The sequence below is a fragment of the Oxyura jamaicensis genome, chromosome 4 (assembly GCF_011077185.1).
Source record: "Oxyura jamaicensis isolate SHBP4307 breed ruddy duck chromosome 4, BPBGC_Ojam_1.0, whole genome shotgun sequence".
In the NCBI taxonomy this organism is placed as follows: Eukaryota; Metazoa; Chordata; class Aves; order Anseriformes; family Anatidae; genus Oxyura; species Oxyura jamaicensis.
Genome location: NC_048896.1, coordinates 15437778 through 15456209, shown reverse-complemented (window position 1 = coordinate 15456209; position 18432 = coordinate 15437778). Strand labels below are relative to the sequence as shown.

At 57.0% G+C, this 18432-nt stretch overlaps 1 protein-coding gene across 2 annotated transcripts; it reads left to right on the top strand.

The window, feature by feature from the left end:
* The first annotated feature begins 9 nt into the window (after window positions 1–9).
* On the top strand, window positions 10–18202 carry LOC118166286 (Krueppel-like factor 5). Of its 2 annotated transcripts, XM_035325072.1 has the most exons (5): window positions 10–208; window positions 9021–9065; window positions 11907–12810; window positions 15070–15129; window positions 17844–18202. In XM_035325072.1, the coding sequence occupies exons 1-5, from the start codon at window positions 44–46 to the stop codon at window positions 18020–18022; spliced, it is 1353 nt and encodes a 450-aa protein (XP_035180963.1). In that variant the 5' UTR covers window positions 10–43; the 3' UTR covers window positions 18023–18202. The 2 variants fall into 2 exon arrangements, with proteins under 2 accessions (XP_035180963.1, XP_035180964.1); XM_035325073.1 differs by lacking the exon at window positions 9021–9065.
* Window positions 18203–18432: the final 230 nt, after the last annotated feature.

Below are 18432 nucleotides of genomic sequence, written 5' to 3'. Positions count from 1 at the left end.
CCCCCCCCCCAGCTCCGTCCCCCCGCAGCGGGTGCGCGGAGGGATGAGCAGCGGGCTGGTGCTGCGCGCCCCGCTCCCCGAGGACTCCTCGGCGTTCACCCCGCTCAAGCCCGTCACCATGTCGGGGGAGCCCGGCGAGGACGCCTCCGTCTTCGAGGACATCAAGCCGCCCGCCCGGGCCCTGGACAACCCTCCCGACCTGGCGCAGGTAAGGCGGAGGCCGGCGGAGCTTTTGCCCGCTCAGGTGCTGAAGCCTCCAGCCCAAGGCCGGTCTCTGCGTGCCTTTGGGTTGAATTCTCCTTCACTATTTATTATTATTATTTTGGTTTCATGGTGATGGTTTGTTCCTTTGGTTGATTTCTGCTTTTTCACCCGCTTTTTGGCACTTTGTCTGCTCGTCCTTTCCCCTCCACGGCTCTTGCTCCGGGGTGCGCTGGGTTTCATATTTTTCTCCTTCCCTTCCCTGCGCCGCCGTTTTGGAGCTTTGGAGCAGGGGGAGCAGCCGGGGAGGGGGCACCAGCGTCCCCATGCCACCCACGGGCACCAGGATTGCTCCCGCGCATGGCAGAAAATGGGGGATATTTCCTTTTTTTTTCCTGATTATTATTTATATTTCCACCGCACGAGATTTCCGCTTCGAGGTTCCCCAGCCTGTGGCCTCCCCCTGCAGCGGCTGGGGATAACACCCCAGATTTTGGGTGCCCACCACGAGGCCACTCTGCTTGGTGGCCATCAGCCGGGACATTGCTGCCTCGGCCGCTTTCCCCCCCGAGGAGAAACGGGGCGAGAGGGCTGGTGCTCAGCCCCACGTCCCCAGCACGGCTGGGACCGGGGCCCCGCGAGGTGGCAGGAGGGCGGTTCCTGTCCCCGTGGCCACCCTGTGGGGACACCTCGTGTCCCCCCCTGCCCTCCACCTGTGGCTGGTTGGGCTGGGGGGATCACTGCGTCCCTTGGAGGGGAGACCCCTGAGGTGGGGTGGAGGTGCCCAGTGCCCCCTTGAGCCCACCCGGCTGTGGTCCCACCGGTCTCTGGTGTAGGCTCGCCTCCTCGGAGCTGCACAACTCGCTGCTCGATCACGGCTGTGAGGGTTTGATGGCTATGTGCTGCTGAAAATTTTATTAATTTGGGTGGAGGTAAGGCCTTCGTGGGGTTTGCGCCTGTTTCTGTTTGTTTGTTTGTTTGTTTTTCCCCTTTTCTCTGCCTTCCTAGTGGCTCTGCCCCAACTTTACAAAAAAAAAAAAAAAAAAAAAAAAAAAGAAAGAAACAAGGAGAGGAAAAGTTTGGTAGAGAAAAGATTTTTTTCCTTTTCCGATTTGAGCCAGATTGACCAAAAACAGCATTTTCCCCTTTAAATCCCGAGAGGCTGACGCCAGAAGGAAGACGGAGAAGAAAATTAAACGAAACCGAACCCAAGGCGCGTCCAGGGAGGCACCGCAGGGGAGAAGGACACATTCCCCCTGCAGCTCCCCCGGGAGGCCAGTGGCTGTCAGGGGGGTGATGGTGTCCCTCCGGGCTGGCCTCGACCTCCGGGTGGGCGAGGTGTCCCGCTGCCGTGTCCCCAGGGCCACCCCGTTGTCACCCGTGCTGGGCAGATCTGGGCTGTGGGCCCAGGTGGGTCCCAGGGGGACAGTAACCTGTGCCTTTGGGCAGCGTGAGGTCGCGGCTCTCCGCTCCCTCTCGGGTGGCCGCTGGGATGCTCAGCCCTCCGCTGTCCTCCTGGCGTGGCAGGAGGGCTCAGGGGTGTCCACGCATGCTGAAAGGGGTGCAGAATCCCCTTTCCAAGGGTGCTGGCAGAAAAAGAATCGGCAGCAGAGGGATGTTGAGTTAGAGGCTGGGCAAGGAGGAGTGGGATCACTTGATCCCTCCCAGCACGAGCAGAGACTGGGAGCTGAGCCCCGGGGTCTCTGGCTGGGGGCTGGATCCCACCAGGGCTGGATCCTTTGCTTTGGGATCAGCTAGAGCCTGGTGCTGCCAGGACCAGCCTGCAGATTTGCAAGTCTTTGGGCTCTCTGCCGGGCAGGTGTCTGCAGGGCCGCAGGGAACCCAGATGGAGTCCCTGGAGGGGTCGGGCCTGTCCCTGTGCCCCTGCAGATTTTAGTTTTGCCGGATCCCCCAACCCCACCGACGTCCCGCGGGCGGGCAGGCGAGGCGCGGGACGGGGCGTCGGGGCCGAACTTTGAGCTCGCAGGAGCACAATGGCTTTGTCCACGTGGTACAAAGGGCGATTGTTCTGCGGGAGGGCCGCAGGAGGGGACGCGGTGAGTGGGGGGCCGCAGGTGGGCTGCCCCCTTTCCCGTTCGTTCCCCGTTGCCCCACATGGGAGAGGTTGTGGGTCAGCGAGGGGAGCGTTTGCTGGTCTGCGGCCGCTGGAAGGGCAGGTATGCGAGGGAGGAAGCGAGCGGGGGACTCCGGCTCCGTAATAAACGCAACGGATTTCCCTTTATCGCTCTTCCTGAATGGGCTGTGGGAAGCACACGTCGGCTGGAATTACTCACGAAGGTCTCGGGCAGCTCATTTTTGGCCGGTGCATCATCCACCGTGAAGTTTTCCCTCTCGAACCTGTTTGGTCAGCTACCTACGCTACTTTGTTCCCGTTCCCCGGTCCAGTGAGCTCCTTTATCTAACCCATCCACTGCAAATAATCGCACTTACCACCGTCTTGTTAGCTGAGCCCCTTGATTAGAATATTTGCTTTTCTTGGGCTCCATTGGTGAATTACATGAGTCACAGGGTACCGCTGCTGTTTGGGGATTGGATAACCGCTGTTTACAATTCAGATGTTCTCAGAACTTGAGCTAGCATGAAAACTCTCAAAAAAAAAAACCAAAAAAAAAACAACACCCATGGGCTGTTTCCCACATCAAAGAGGCTCAGCCCCTTCCAGGCTCAGATTGAAACTCAAACAAAGGATCTTTCATTATGCTCAGAAATGCTTGGAGAATTCTTTGAAAATTATTTTTTATTTTTTTTTAACGTGATGGGGGACCTTCAAGTTTCCACCAAGGACAGGATTTGCCAGTGTGAAAGCGTATTTAATGACCTTCCTTGCTCCTTGTGGCATTTCCAATACAAGGAGGAGAAAAAAAACGGTGAGAAATCAGTCCCAGTACAGTCAGGTCAGGTCCTTCAGCTTCCAGAAATGCAGGTACTTATCCCGTGCAGGAAGGAAGAGAGTTATCCATCCGTTAGCACCTCTGCCACATCCAAGGCAACTGCTTCACACGTGTGAGCCATCCCGGAGCGGGCAGGGAGATGGGGAAACCTGCTCCCCTGCCAGCCCAGCCCATCGCATCAACCTTACCCGTACAACATCATCCTCTTCCACTTTGCTAGCCTGGGGAGCTGCAGCCAGCCGTGGTTGAATGTTTTCCGCTGGAGACCCTCGCAAGGGATGCGAGGTTTGGTGGCGTTCTCTGACAGGTGGGAATGACCCAAGTTTGTTAAACCGAAAGGAAAACTTTGGGCATTGCTCCTTTCCAAGTGTTGAAGCGCTTGGCACTGTACAACAGAACGCTTTGTTGGGAGCAGCTTCCAGTGTTTGGTGTTTCGGAGGTCCTGTGTCGTCCTTTTGGGACCCTCCCTAATCAGTGTCCCTTAATTAGAGCAACTGGCTGTTCATTCCTCTACAGAGAAGATGTGGAAGGAGAGGTTTTTTCCAAGGGAATGGGTCTGAAGGACAGTCTTTGAGGCTTGCTTCTCGTGGGGTAGAGGAAGGACCCTCCTGGAAGAAGCACAGATGCTAGGAAATCTGTAGGGCAGGATACACGCTGGAAGGGGCAGCAGTCCGTGTCCTCTCAGTCCACGGAGTGAGTCTGGCAGTATTTACTTGGCCCTGTACCACGCCGGGTGCCGTGCGAGCCCAGAAGAAAGAAGTTGGCCCACAGACCTACTCACTCGAACGCAATGTTTTCACACGCCTTAGGGTTTGTTTTGTTTTGTTTCGCTAACTGGTTTGGCGAGGAAGTTGAGGGCTGCCGGGACGGTGGGATTTTTGTCCGTGCATGAAACCTGACCTTGCTTCTCCCAGACGTGCATGGGGTATTGGGTCTGCCTTGCTCATTGTACTGGGAAAAACTGGCTTTTTGGCCCGTCTTATCGCGTACTGACTGCCAGGAGGACTTCGCAAGTCCCAGCAAGCAGCAGATGACTCACTCTGCCTTTGTCAGACCCTGCCTGGGAATGTGCACCTTTTCTTCTGATTGGAAGAGGCTGGCTGATGAGTGTGAGCTTTTGGATGGTTTGAGTGAGGTGGAATGAATCCCACCCATAGTCCAGCTGGGGGAAGCTCCCTGCGAGCTCTAACAGCCTCTTCCATGTCACACTTGGTTCGGGAACCATGGGAGAGTTCAAGGAGAAGCCCAGTGCCCTGTGGCCATGCAATTGCTAGAAATCAGTGGATAAATTGGTCTGGGTCATCCTGGGGAGCAGTGACATTTGAGATCCTCCATCCTGTCAGATCCAGAGGGGAGGGAGTGGGGCGGAGGCTGCAACAGGGGGTGGCCGCTGGAAAGCACGGCTATCCAAATTCATCTTTTGCTTATGTGCATAAGTAAACTTGGGGAGCATTTGAGCTCCTGCACATTTTAGCTGAGACTGAAATAGCTCCAAGCCTTCAGATCTTCCAGGAGCTGAGGTCGCACTGCATCATTTAATCTTTCCAGAAAAAGCATCCATACCAAAGCCCAACCAGCGCAGCCTCCCACCTCCAGCTGTGGGTGCCCACCTCGGTTGATGGAGAACCTCCACTTGGCTTTGACGGGCTTGGCCCCAGCCTCTACTGAGCAACAGCATTTTGGAAATAGAAAGCTGTGTACAAAGACACGGCTGCCTTATGGGGATGTCCTCCCCTCCCATGCAGGCACACTTCCAGAGAGCTGTCCTCCTGCCAGGGCACAACAGGGACGAGGAGAGGGACTGTCCCCCTTTCTCACCCGTGCCCTTTGGGCTCCGTCCAGGCATTCATTCTGTGCTGAGGTTATGCTTGGTAGGTCTGGGAAAGGAGAAACCAGCCTGGAGATACTCTAATATTGACACGGGACATCCCAGCCCAGCCCAGGGCAGGTGGGCCAGGTGGTCGTGGTGTCCAGCAGGGCCTGGAGATGGTACAACCGGGCCAGAGCTTCCCCCAAGCTCCGTGCCTCCAAGGTCTGTCCTGGTTATTTTTCAGTCCATTATTTCTGCTAGCTCTCTTAAGGCCCCGCTGGAACCTGGCTGCTCCTCTTCTGGGCACTTGATCTTGGAGATGGATGGGGTGCTTGTCCTGCTTTCTCTGTCCTTTGGGATTGCTGGCTGTGGTGGCATGGTTTCTGTGACAAACGCCCGAGGTAGATGGCCTTTCAGTGGGTTGTTATCAGCTGTCGGAGAAAAGGAATAGTAAACAGAGTCGGCAAACCTGCTGGAAGCATTGCTGCCTACTGGCTCAGCCAGAAGCCAGCTGCCCAAATCTGCCTCAGTGGTGACTCTTGGGCTCAAGGAAATCCCTTGATTAGAAGAAGTGATAGTCAACTTGGGTAGTTCAAACACAGCAGCGGAAAAGAGCTCAGGAATAACCCTCTAGAGCAGTGTGGCTCAGCTCCTGCACCATCCATGAGCTCCTGGAGGGAACCTGGAGAAAGGGTGTATCTCTGTGACTCGTCCTGCTCTAGGAGGTGCTCCTGCAAGTGGGAAGACATGAAAACCTCGAGATGGGAAGTTGGTGGGGTAGGGCACCTCTGGCAGCCTTCTCCATGGGCTCCAGAGAGAGCTTGCACAGACACTTCAGCTTAGATGTTTGCTTTCCAGGTGGCCCAAGCTAGTGAAGATGAATCTTGCCCCATTGCACCGAGTGCATCAGGAGCAGCACTAGCTTCTCGGAGTCGTTCCTCACCTCTTTGAGATGGAGCAAGCAGAGGAGCCCACCTGTGGCACCCACCTGCCTAAGCCCAGGGCTCACCGTGCTGCCTGCAGTCGTGCCCGGCTGTTTACAGCAGCCAGACATTTGGCCCCATGTGCTTGAAAGGAAGAGTCCCGGGGCTTTTTTTGCTAATCCCGTTTTGCAGAGAGTTCCAGAAGACTTGAGGAACAAACAGAAAATAACGTCGATCGAGGTCAATATCAAAACCAAATGATCAGAGAAACAAATATTTACTCAGGTCAATATTTAACTAGGGAGACAATAAATGCTGATATTGAACCAAATCTGTATATAAATACAGTCTATTTATAACGTGTCCCTTTAAAGGGGTACTGCCAGGTACTTGCCGTGGCTTTTGATTGATGATTATCCTCCCCATTGTTTGCTGATTCCCTTGGAGGCTGGAGTTTCATGCAGGTGCAGGCAGGAGAAAGAGCCTGTGCTGTGTAATCCCACGGCCCAGACACCGCAGCCCTTGTCCCACGCGTGCCTGTGCTCCGGGAGGTCCCCCCCAAGCTGGGGAGGGGGCTTGGGGCTCAGTGCCCCCACTTGGCAGAGCAGCAGGGGTCTGGGGCCAGGAGGGCTGGAGGCTGCCAAGAAATGAAGAAACTCCTTCCTTGCCCCTCCCTCCCCCCCCCCCGCTGCTCCCTCTGCCAACTTCACGAGCTCGTCGCCTGTTTAGCAAACATTGATTTCTCTCCCTGTTCCCCCGTGGTGACAACATTTGATGTTTCTATGGCGGTTTGTTATTTATCAACTTCAGATTAGAAAGCGTTTAATCATGGGAATGACACGGCCCGCCTCCTGCCTCGGCGGCCGGCTGCGCCTCGCGCTCCTCTAACGATGCCCCTGGTCAATCGCTGCCGAAATGGCCTGGTTGGCTCCAGCACCCATTTTTTGTGTGTCCTGCAGAAAGATGTTTGTCTGGGACTCCGTGTGTGTTGATCGATGCCCCAGTAGTTCCTCGGCCTTGGTGAGATCTGGATGAGGGGTGATGAAGGCCTCCAAGGCAGGAGGCTCCTGCGGGGTGTTTGGAAGCTGGAGGCTGGCAGAGCAGGACTCGGGTCAGAGCCTGCTGGCCATGGGAGCATCTACTCGGGGGAGAGAAAAACAGTGGAGAATCCTTTCCTTTGCCAGCTTGGATTTTTTTTTTTTTTTTCTCTTTTTTTCCTCTGGCAGGTTGAGAAGACCCTGCTATGCAGTCAGAAATAGATACTGTGACCCTGAGGGGAATTCGGGTCTTTTTTTGCTCTGTAAGGTATTCTTATTGACTTTCCCTTGCTGGTCAAAACAAAAATTCCAGTTTGGAGGAGACGTCTCTAAAGCACGGAGGTTTCGTTGATGTCTGCTTTGGCTGTGTTTCCCCTTGGCTCACATTTTGCCCCAGCCAGTGACCCATGACTCCTTTATGGTTCCTGGCACCGCTGTTGATGCAGTTGGTGGAGCCTGGGGCATGCCCTTCTCATCCTCGTCTGCGTTTTGCAGTGATGGCATTGCTAATTAATGCCTATAGGAGAAACTGGGCCACTGAACCCACCAAAGAGCTGCTGGTCCTTCAGCTGCAAGGCCTCGGAGTCTTCCTCCACAGAGCTGCAGCGGGGGTGGCTCTGGCAGTAATGAGAAGACCTGGGCACTGAGGCTATGTGGTTGGTTCAGTCCTCCTCAAAAAGGCAAGAAAACGTTTAATTCCCTGCCCGTGCCTGGCAGATGGGGAGGCAGGGACAGGCTGAGCATTCCTGGTCACCCCTGCCTCATGTGAGCCACCCTAGTGTCCTCAGCTGCCCTCTCAAGGGCCGCCCTGGGCAGGGCCACAGCCTGCCACCAGGACCTGCTCCAGGGTGGCCGAGGAGCTCAGAGGCTTGGCCTCTGCAGGATTTCCTCCCAGCCTGGCCTGCTTTAACCTCGGATGCTTCCTTTGTGCTTCTGCTGCTGTGTTTCTGCAGGGTGTGTGTGTTGGTTTCTTGGCTCGGTTGACCCCAAGATGGGGTGGCTGCAGCAGCTGGGCCACCACCTGCAGGCTCAAGCATTACCTGTGAGGGAGCGTGGCTGAACCACGCAGGTGTTTCTGAAGCTGTTCCTTGCAGATGATGGGGGTGACAGGACACAAATCCCTGGAGCCCTTATAGCTCTGACCCAGACTTCACACTGAACCATCTCCTCGTGCTTCCCCACAGCATGTGGGGCCAGCAGCTCCCGTGTTCTTACCCCTTTCAGCACCTATCCTCTCAAGGCCATGTGGCTCTTTTTATCATAACCTCGCCAGGAACATCCTCCATTTAGATGCAAATCCAAGAAGACACACACTCCAGAAATGGGAAAGCTAAGTCTATTGGGTTGGTTTGCTGTGGGAAAGAAGGAAGCCTGGGCTGGTTTCCACCCCTTGCTGCTCTGCCCGAACAGTGTGCGAATGATCCTGGGGTGCGATGAAGCTTTAGGAGCTCAGTCTGTAGGATCCTGGCAGTGGTGCCAGGCTGAGGGCTTCACCCAGCTGGTGCCATGCCCCAGAGCCTCTCCTGGAAGGCTCTGTGTCCCTCAACTCTTCCTGCCATGACGCTCCGTGTTCAACACCACTTGCAGCCAAGCCGAGCTGCTGCCCACACTCCTCCTCAGGGCTGTCCTCTCCGAGTGGTGGCAGCAGGGCCCTCCCCACCCCTCGGCAGGGATTAAGAGGTAAAGACGGAGGCTGGCTGTGCGAGCGGGGCCCCAGGCCTGCTCACCCCCCCTGCTCTGCCCCTCCTCCCCCTGCCCGTGGTGTTGAGCAGGAAAGAAAGCCAAAAAAACGTCCGTGTTGGTGAACAGAGGGAGGGTGATGCCATGGCTGCGTTCCCACCTCAAAATGGAGGTTCTCCAACGCTGGCTGCTCCGTGTGGCTCCCCAGCCCTGGCTAACCTCCGAGGAGAATCGCTGATGAAACCCCAATGGAAACGGGGTGCTGGAGAGGACAGCTTGGGGCGTGGGTTTCTACTCAGTGTCCCTGCACACCTGGCTGTTCCTCCAGCAGCCTCCAAAACCCATGTCCTGGGGTTGCCAGGAGGGGCCGGTGGGGGTAGAAGAGGCTTGTGGGGTGCGGGAGGTGGCCTGGCTTCAGGGGAACCTTCCCACTAACCCAGCCCTGTCTGTTCCACAGCTGCACCCCATGAGGATGGAACAGCGGATGCCGCTCATTCTCGAGGTGAAGAACTTTTCTCCTTCCTCCCTCCGCTTGTTTCTGCCCCTGTTCATGAGAGGTACCTGTAAGAGATCCCCCCCCCATCGTCCCATCCCATCCAGCGGCCCCCCCCCCCGGGGGGGGGGGGGAGGACGGGGGGGTGGGGACGGGGTGGTGAGGACGTGGTGGTGAGGACGTGGTAGCACCTCCACTCCTTCACTGAGCACCCCCACTGGCAGGGGCGCGTTCCTTGTGCTCACGGTGTCTCTATCTGTGCTAGCCAGCTGGGCACCTATGTGGGTATCTCCTCCACGTGTGGGTAATCTCCTCCGTGTGTGGATATCTCCTCCACATGAAGGTATCTCCTCCACGGCTTGCATGCCCGTGTGGTCTGTATTGCCACCCGCTGTGAAAGGAGCCGTAAGCGACAGCCAGATAGAGACACCTGTGTTTGGGACGCGTGAGTTGGATCCCACCCAGGCCACCCAGGCACGTCAGGAAGGCAGCCCAGCACGTAGTCAGCCCAGCTATTGTGCCAGCTGCGGACTGAAGGGTTGTTTTTGGGTGAAGTGTTGGGTGGGAGGTGCTTGGGAGAACGACTTGGTGTTGGGTATTTGCTCAGCGCCCAGCAAGCGAAGAACTGCCTAGGGTTGCTGGGTGTTTCTGGGCCACAAACAAACCGAGCGGCTCTTCCGAGGACATCCCTGGGTTGGTGTGGGAGCTGGAACATCACCAGCACCATAGTGACCGTCTGGATTCCAGCAGGGTGGGGCCTTCGCCTGCAGGGTCCCCGCAGTGGTTCTGCAGCCGAGGACAATCCTGGCACCCTGCTCTGTCCCATCAAAGCCCTTCACTTTGCTTTCCTGACCAGCTGCCCCTTAGCACCCCCCTTTCCCCAGGACTCTGGGGCTGCTCAGGATCAGAAATGGATTTCTCAGGCTCCATGGAGTGGCAGGAAGGAGACTTTGATCTGCAGGTAGGGGCGAGGAGAGAGGGCTGGGAGACAGCGGGCAGGGGCAAGCAGTGCAGGAGGTGGACGGATGGATGGGCTCTGGGGCTCTGGGTGCAGGTTGGGATCTAAACTTAGAGCCCTTTTTCTCCCCTGAATAACCTGCTTGGCCACCTGCCGCATAAAGACCCGCTGGAGTGTGGGGGGGAGACCTTCCTGGGAACTGAAGGTGAGAAACTCAAATGCCAGAGATAAGGGAAGCTCAGAAGTAAAAGGCATCCAGCGCCTTCCCCCCTGCCCCGCTCCCCCCCGGCAAGTGGGGCCGTTTCATCGCTCAGGTATGCGCGGCATCCGGAGCCTCCGGTCCCACCCCAGGGGTACGGTGAGGTGCCAGGGTGGGCGCACGGCTCAGCGCCGCGGCACCCAGCGCCCTGCTCCCAGCTCGTGGCCCGGTTCTCCCAGCTGGGTGCTGCAGGGGGGAGCAGAGGGAGCCAGGTTTTTGGTGGTGAGGAGGGTCTCTGGCTTTCCTCTCCCGCTTGCTGCTGAGCCTGGGTGCCCTTACCGCAGCAGGGGTGGATGTTGCAGGAGACTTGGGTGTTGCAGGAGACCTGGGCGCTGCTTTTCTGCCCGTGAGGATTAGGGAGCACTGGTGGCATGTGCCCGTGTTTGGATGGCAGCCAGCTTACCCACGCAGTGCCAGTGTGGCTTGCAGAGGTGCAAAGGCTCTTTGAATTCACTGGAAGCACAGGTGATGCGTTTCGCTGGAAAGGGCGAGGAAAGTAACTTGGATCCTGTCCAGCTTTGATAAAAGCAATGAACTTGCAGCAGGGATGACTTTGGCCCGGTGGCATAGTTCAGAGCCGCACAGCCCTCGGCTCAAGTGTGCTGGGTGTGGGGCGAAGAAGCATCCTGCGCTCCCGAAGTGAGCTGTAGGCTCTGCCAGGGAAGCGTGGTAGTTTTGCCAGCTCCTCTACATATGAATGAGCCTACGAGAGCTTTGCAATGAGCTTGACACAGGGATAACCACATAATTAAAGGCTGTAGCTTTATAGAGGAGCATTAGCGCTGGTGTCTTTAACCACAAAGAGCAGAACTTGAGTCATCAGATGCCAGGGGATGAGTTTCCTAGCGGATTGCCCCATCAGGTTGCTGAATTATCGGGCCTGGATCCAGTCGGATGCCGCATCAGGCATGAACCCTGACAAGCAGTGACTGTCTGAGCTGGAGGTCCTGTTAGCCTGGAGAACCAGACCTGCAGAGCTCAGCCAAAGGTTGGGTGAGGGCTGAATCACTTTACCAAGACGAGGCAGTGAGGGCATGCCTGGCAGTTTCAGTTTTAGGCTCACAGTCCGTGGAGTTAGTGCCAGCATCGCTTATGTTTCTAGGCCTGTAGCCCAAATTACTCTCAATTAATTTTCTCAATTAATTTTCTCAATACTGTCCATTTTAGTCCTAGAGTAAGATGCAGTACACGCTGGGTTTAAAGCAGGCCAGAGCCAGCATGTCTAAGGTGGGCTGCTCCCAGTGTGTCCAAATGTGATGCCGACGGGAGCAGAGCTCCTGATTTCATCCCCTGCACGGTGCTAGATGCCCTTGTTAGTGTGGACAAAACACTGTGCAAAAGCCTGGCTTTTCGTTATCAGGCTGAACTTCTCTCTTAACTGCATCCTGGCTCGGCCTTTGGTAGCACTGCAGGTAGGTCGGAGGGTGGTGGGACAGAGGACAGGGTGACTCACCCCGGGGAGCCTGCGGCTGAGTCAGGCACCCAAGCCTGATTGCAAGTGCCTGACTCATGGGCTGTTCTTGCTTCTCTCCCGGTTCCCCTCTAGCTAAAGCTCTTGCTGAGTGTTCAGCTCCCATCACCACCATGTCAAACAGCCCCTCACAATTTCTCTTCTCTGTATTTCCCTCCGCAGGGACGATCCGAAATGGATAAGTACCTCTCCAGCCAGGTGCCTCCCATCCCCATGATGCCAGACAAGAAATACCGCCGGGAGAGCGCCTCAGTGGTGGATGAGTTCTTCTCAAGCGAGAAGCCCAGTTCCACGCCGTACAGCGTGAACATCAACGTGATCCTGCCCGACACCACGCACTTGCGCACTGGACTTTACCGGTCCCCCAAGCCCATGACCCCCTTCCCGCAGATTAAGACGGAGCCCGGCACCAGCTTCGCCCAGCCCTGCTCTTCCACCGCGGGCTCCACGCAGACCCTGCCTGACTTCACCAGCGTCTTCAGCATGCCCCAGTCCGTGGCAGTCAACAACATCTTCATCAAGCAGGAGATGCCCTCTGAGATGCCGCTGTCCAGCAGCCCGCAGCAAGCCCAGCTTTACCAGATGCCTCTTGGCAATGGCACCGCTGACCTTACCCCACTGACACCCTCCTCCAACAGCACCACAGCCATCAACAGTCTCAGCGGTGTCACCATGTCCACAGGTAACGCCATGTCCAGTGTGCTCCACAGACCTGTCCAGCCAGGAGGGCCAGTTAAGCAGTACCCACATGTCTCCCAAGGACAGGGAAACTTCAACATCTCAGGGCAGTTCTACCCCGTGCCAGGGGTGAACCTGCCCCCTTCGCCCCCCAACTCGCAGCCCGGCAGCCCAGAAAATCAACCAGAGCTCATCAACACCATCTCTCCCCCACCATCCTATGAAGCCACTTTTGGACTGAAGCTGGTCCAGTCATCCCAGGTCCCCCCAGTCCCCAACAGCCTTGGGACCCTCTCCCAAGGGCACATTGTCATGCAGCCCCCCAAATACAACAGACGCAACAACCCTGAGCTGGAGAAAAGGAGGATCCACCACTGCGATTACCCAGGTATGTTCACAGTGCTGGCTTGGTGTTGGGGTCCCTTCTTGGCGCAGGGAGGCTGTGGATCAGGCACCTGCTGCCTCAGTAGGCTGGTGTGCTCAGCCACGTGCTCTCCATGGGTGAAACCATGCTGCAAGTCTGTCTGCTTTCCCATGAGGGTTGGCAAACCATCTACTGATTTCCATAAGCAGCCTTCTTGGTCTCTCCATGGAGCCCCAGTTCTCTTTTTTTTGGCCAAAGAGAAGGGGGTCGTGCTCCTCAGTGCCTTCAGGGACCACATCCAGTTGGTGTGGAGACCTGCGGGTTAGGGGCTTTGAGCTGGAAGCTGCATCCACGTTTTTGTGGCTAACAGCTTGTGCTGAATTGTCTACCTTCTGCTGGTGGCTGTTGTAGAGGGCTGCTCCTAAGCCTTCCCACCGAGGTGTCTGGATGGAGGGGAAGGCAGGCAGGGCTGGTGGCAGGGAAAGCAGCTCGTAGCGGTGTGCTCTGAGCGAGGAAGCGGCAGGAGGAAGCTGAGTTCACACCGGCAGCAGGCTGTTTGCAAAGCCTTGCTCCGGGCCTCCAAGCGGTGGCCCCGGCACTTCTCTGCATGCTCACAGGGAAATGAAACTCAGCCATGCTCTGCTCTGCCTTCTCCGTGGCTCTAGGTGCTCTCCAGGCTTCTTCACCGTGTCCAGGAGTCCTTGGGCTTACGCGTGCTCAGCTCAAGGCACTAGCCTGCTTTACTCCTGTGTAGAGCTGGGCCCGTTTTAGCCCTGCTTCCATGCAGCCAAAGGTGCAAACTGGCAGGACTGGAAAGGCAGAAGTTGGCTTTAGCCTTCTGAAGCCCCTGTTGCCAGCAAGTCCTGTGTCAGCGACGTCCACGGACTGCGCCATGGCAAAAGAAATAAGCAAAAAGGAAAAAAAAAAAAGATATTCCCTCTCGTGAGTGTTCAGCATGTTGGCCTTAGCTTTTCTTAGAGGCTGTGAGCTGAGAAGGGGCAGAGCAAGGAGAGTCACATCCAGGTGGGTTTTCCTCTGCACGGGCTGGCTGTTTGCCCTCCTGCCTGGCCAGTGGGGCTGCGGGCCGCAAGGAACCTGGGACAGCCCATCCCAGTACAGGGGACTGCCAGAACTGGGAGCATTGGTCAGCGTTGGTTCTCATGGCTGGGAGCACGGCCCCTGGGAGGAGGTGGTGGCTTTCATGCATCCCCACTGATGGGGAGCTGGGGGACCTGGCCAGGAGTTGCACTTGTGTCCTGCTGGGAAGCTGTGACAGAGTGGCTCTGGCTGCAGGATCAGGCGTGGCGTGGGCTTGTGCCAGGTCCTTTTTGCCCACCTCCACCAGCGGGACGTAACTCAGCTCCCACCAGGAGCCCACAGATGGGCACTGCCGTGCCACCAAGTCTTTGTGAGCAGCCGTCACAAGGGGTGTAGGCTGCTGAGAGCTCTGCTGGCACCTGGGAGGTTGGACCCAAAGCTGATTAAGCTGGTGGAAGGAGGTATTTGGTGCATTGCTGGGGGCCTTCACTAAAACCCTCTGAGGAATACAGCTTTGTTAAGGGTCCAGCCCTTTTCAGGCCTGGGGCCATCTCCCTTGGGATGGGGACTGCTCTTAGTGTCTGCACAGTCCAGCAGTGAGGGACGCTGCTGGTCTGACACCTGTGGGCACCCCGGGATGGCAAACAGCATCTGCACACTTGGGGTTGCGCTGGTAAGCAATGCCAGCGCCGGGAAAATAAACAGTGCTTTGCAAGTGGGTGGGGAGGTAGCGAGAGGCTTCGTTAGACAGCGTGGAAAAGGGGAAAAAAATATGGCCGGGTTGCTCACAAAGGTCATAAACATTCAAATTCGTGTTTTAATATACATGTCAAAACCAAATGAAGCAGGGCCATAAAGGCAGCACGAGGAGTTTTTCTAGACGTGAACTGACAGCCATTCATTCGGCAGTGCCTGTTGCCGAAAGTTTTGCTAAAATCACAGTGTTTCTGCTGAGAGCCTTTCCCTGGTTAAAATTGTTGCTGATCTGAAACGTTTCCCACCGGCCGGGGTCCATCTTGCCCCTCATCTGTCTTGGAGAATAACATCTGTCTGTCTGTCTTGGAGAACAAACGCTCTTTAGATACTGCTGAAACAGAACAGGGGTGGCCGGGCTTATTTGCATCCTATTTACCCGCTGTGCTTTTCAGGCCCGCTGTGTCCCTGACCTCAAACACCCAAGATGTAGGTTTGTTGCAGCAAGGGCCCCTTTTTCACAGAGAAGCCGTGTTTTTGCTGTTTTCGCAGGTTGCACAAAGGTTTATACCAAGAGCTCCCACCTGAAGGCGCACCAAAGGACTCACACAGGTAAGGGCACCAAGTCACCAGCAAACCCTGCCAGCCCCGCGCTGGGTGGCTCTCAGGGGTGCACAGCCTCTGGCAACTCTACACGGTTTGCCTGCCTTCTGGAGGGGTGGTCTAGGATTTAGGAGATCCCCAGGGGACTCTCCCAGGGGGCCAGGAGGAGGAGGTGTCTTCAAGCCTCCGCCACCTGCAGTCTGAAGGATCTTCCTTCCAGATCTCCCAAATCCTCGCCAGGTCCGATCCCGCCTAGCTGGCAGAAAAATTGGCACGTGGTGCAAATCTACAACCTCTGAGGAGGTGTCCAGCGTCCCCGTGGCTCCCCAGTTGGACTTCTTGGGCTCGTGGTGAGCTCGTCTGTCCTGCGGGCAGCTGCTGAATGCAGGCAGAGAGCAGCTGCGGGGCGAGGGTGCCGTGGGGAGGAGAGGACTGGTGCCCCAGCACTCCCACCGCAGCCAACTGGCCCGGAGTAGACCCAGCTCACTTGTGCATTCAAGCACAGGTCTCCTCATTAAGGCATTTATTATACCTGAAACTTTATCAGATCCCCAGGTAGTCCAGGAACCATCAGTGCCCTCATAAATCTCTTTTATAGGAGGGCTGATCTTTACTGAAAGCAATTAAGCTGGCCCAGAGTTCACTTTTCTTTTTTATGAACAACGAACAAAACCCATCCTGAGGCTGGGAATCAGCTCTTGCGCTTGGCTCCCCCTTATCAGCCCTTCCAACGAGCCAGCCAGGAGGTTTGCTTTGTGCACGAGGCACAATATTTCTCTGGGCAGGGAACGACACGGAAGGGGTGGCAGCAAGGCGCAGGAAGGACATTGTCCCGGCGCCGAGAGCCGGTGGCGATAAGCCTTTGTCACAACGTCGATCAGCGCTCGGGGCCGCTAAGATTTCTTTTTCCCTTCCACTCAGAGCACGGCTTGGGGACACGGCCCGTAGGAGACACATGCTGTCCCTGCAAGCCTTGCTGTAAAGCTGTATCCATGCAAACTTGGGCGCTTTTTGAACCCAATAAAGTGCAGTTGTTTGTCCGTGTTTCCCAGTAACGCGGCTGGAAACCCGAGCGTGGTTGCCTTCTTGCAGCTCACCTGCTGCAAGAGGGGGGGGACCTGAGCAGCCCGGACAGCTGCTGCTGCTGGTGGTGGGGCCAAAAGCTTTGGGTTCCCATCTGCACAACCTCAAGGGTGGCACTGGGGAGCTTGGGGGGGCTGTGTTCTGTTTTTGGGGTCTCCTGTTCTGTTTTTGACTGCGAGACCTCAAACGCGGCTGGCACCCATCCTGCCTCTTGCTGCCCACCGGGCTCCCGGCCAGGAGGGGATCAGGGTGCCCACGGGACCCGAGCTCGGCCTCGGCCAGGTCTCTGCTTGCGGTTTGCCCGTTGCTGTGGGCTGGGCTGTATTCACCTCCTGGAGACACCATTCATTTCCTGGGTGCCATTGTGAGATTAAATATATAACCCGGCGGCTCCCCGCCCCCTGGGGCTGGGAATGCCAGCCTGGGCCCTTTGTTTGAGCTTGCCCTGCCGTGCTGTCCTGGGAGATGGAGCCAGCTCGCGGGACAATGGAAAGCATTTTCCCTCCGTCCTGGAGCTCAACCTGTTATTGTTTGAAGCTAAAGGGCCTTGGTGGGACTGACCCAGCCGGGTCACCTGGCTGGGACAATGTGGCTGCACAGAGCAAATCCCACCTTCGCCTTAGCATCCCCCTGGCCCCCCAGCCTGCCAGATACAACTGCAAGCACTGCATTTACCCCCCCGGCATAAAACCACAGGGCTTTTTGCTCCACGGCACACAGCATTTTAGGGAGAGGGACGCAGTCTCGGTGCCCCATCTCCTCCAGGTCCGCGGCTGCACTTCCGACCCTGCAGTATTTCCTCCGGTGCGTGCCGGATGCCGCTGCTCTTGCCCTGGCCGTGTGTTTTCTGTTTCCCGGCCAAATCCGCAGCCTGTCTGGCAGCGGGGCGGGGGCAGGAACGGCCGCTCAGCAGCGAGCGTGCCGGAGCACCGCGCACATGCCGGTGCATGCATGCTGCGTGCGTACGTGCCTTCATGCCGCGATGGTGCGCTCAGCAATTGGCCGATGAAACGGTAAATATTTGAGGTCGGGAAAGTCAGCACATTCCCTGAACTCTGCCTGCTTGTTCAGGCTGTTAAGAGCGAGGGCTAATATTTGAGAGCACCACACCCAGGCAGGGAGAGGGCCGCAGCCAGGGTTCAGCGCGGCGGCTGGGAGCTGCAGGCGGGCACGGGCTTCTCCAGCCCGGTTCCCAGCTGGCGGAGGGGTTGCACAATTCCATTGATTTTGTTCGACTGGGGAATAGGTGTGCGGGGAGGAGGCATGACATCAACCACATCATGACGATGGCGTGCAAACACAAGGTCCTGCCTGCAGCCAGCTGCCTCAGGGCAGGGAGGCGGCTGCGGGGATGTGAGGCTCCGGGGAGCCCCTTCTTCCTCCTGATGCGTCCTGATGCTTTATCAGTGGTGAAAAGAGCCCATGTAGGGCTTTGCAGGCTGAAAAAAAAAAAAAAAAGAAAAAAAAAATAGAGCTCTGGGAGATTTCTATGCCAAAATGCTGTTATACAAGAGGGCCTCCTGTGGCAGTGCCCCTTGGTAGTGCAGAGCACCAGCGTGGGGCAGGGGATGGGCGCAGGGTGGGTGGGTGGCTGCGGTGTCCCCCAGGGTCGCCCGGTGACCCGTGTCTCTTCCCCGCAGGTGAGAAGCCCTACAAGTGCACCTGGGAAGGCTGCGACTGGCGCTTCGCCCGCTCTGACGAGCTGACCCGGCACTACCGCAAGCACACGGGCGCCAAACCCTTCAAGTGCATGGCCTGCGGCCGGTGCTTCTCCCGCTCCGACCACCTGGCCCTCCACATGAAGCGGCACCAGAACTAGGGGCCACCTCCATCGGCACGTCTCCGAGAGCAGCTGGGAACTCTTCTCCGAGGGGACCTCTCCTCCGCTTGTACATAGGAACAACCCCACGCTGTGATCAACCGGCAGGGCAGCGGGCAAGCCCCGTCCCCACTGTTCCTAGTTTTAAAAGAAATCTCATTAAAAAGGATGATAATTAGACTGATCTTGCGACGAGGCTCCCTGCAGCACTGGGGCGATGGGCCTTGGATGGCAAAGGGCTTTCTTCCAGCAAACCTGCTATTTATTTGTCACTTGGGAGCAGCTGTCCTTCGTGTCTCGAGCTCGTGGGGACATTTTGCCCCTTCTCGGGTGGTGCCTTTGGGGAGCCCGAGGAGGGCTGGGATGGGCTGGTGGGCCTGGGAGGTGCCACCATTGGTGACAGCCTCTAG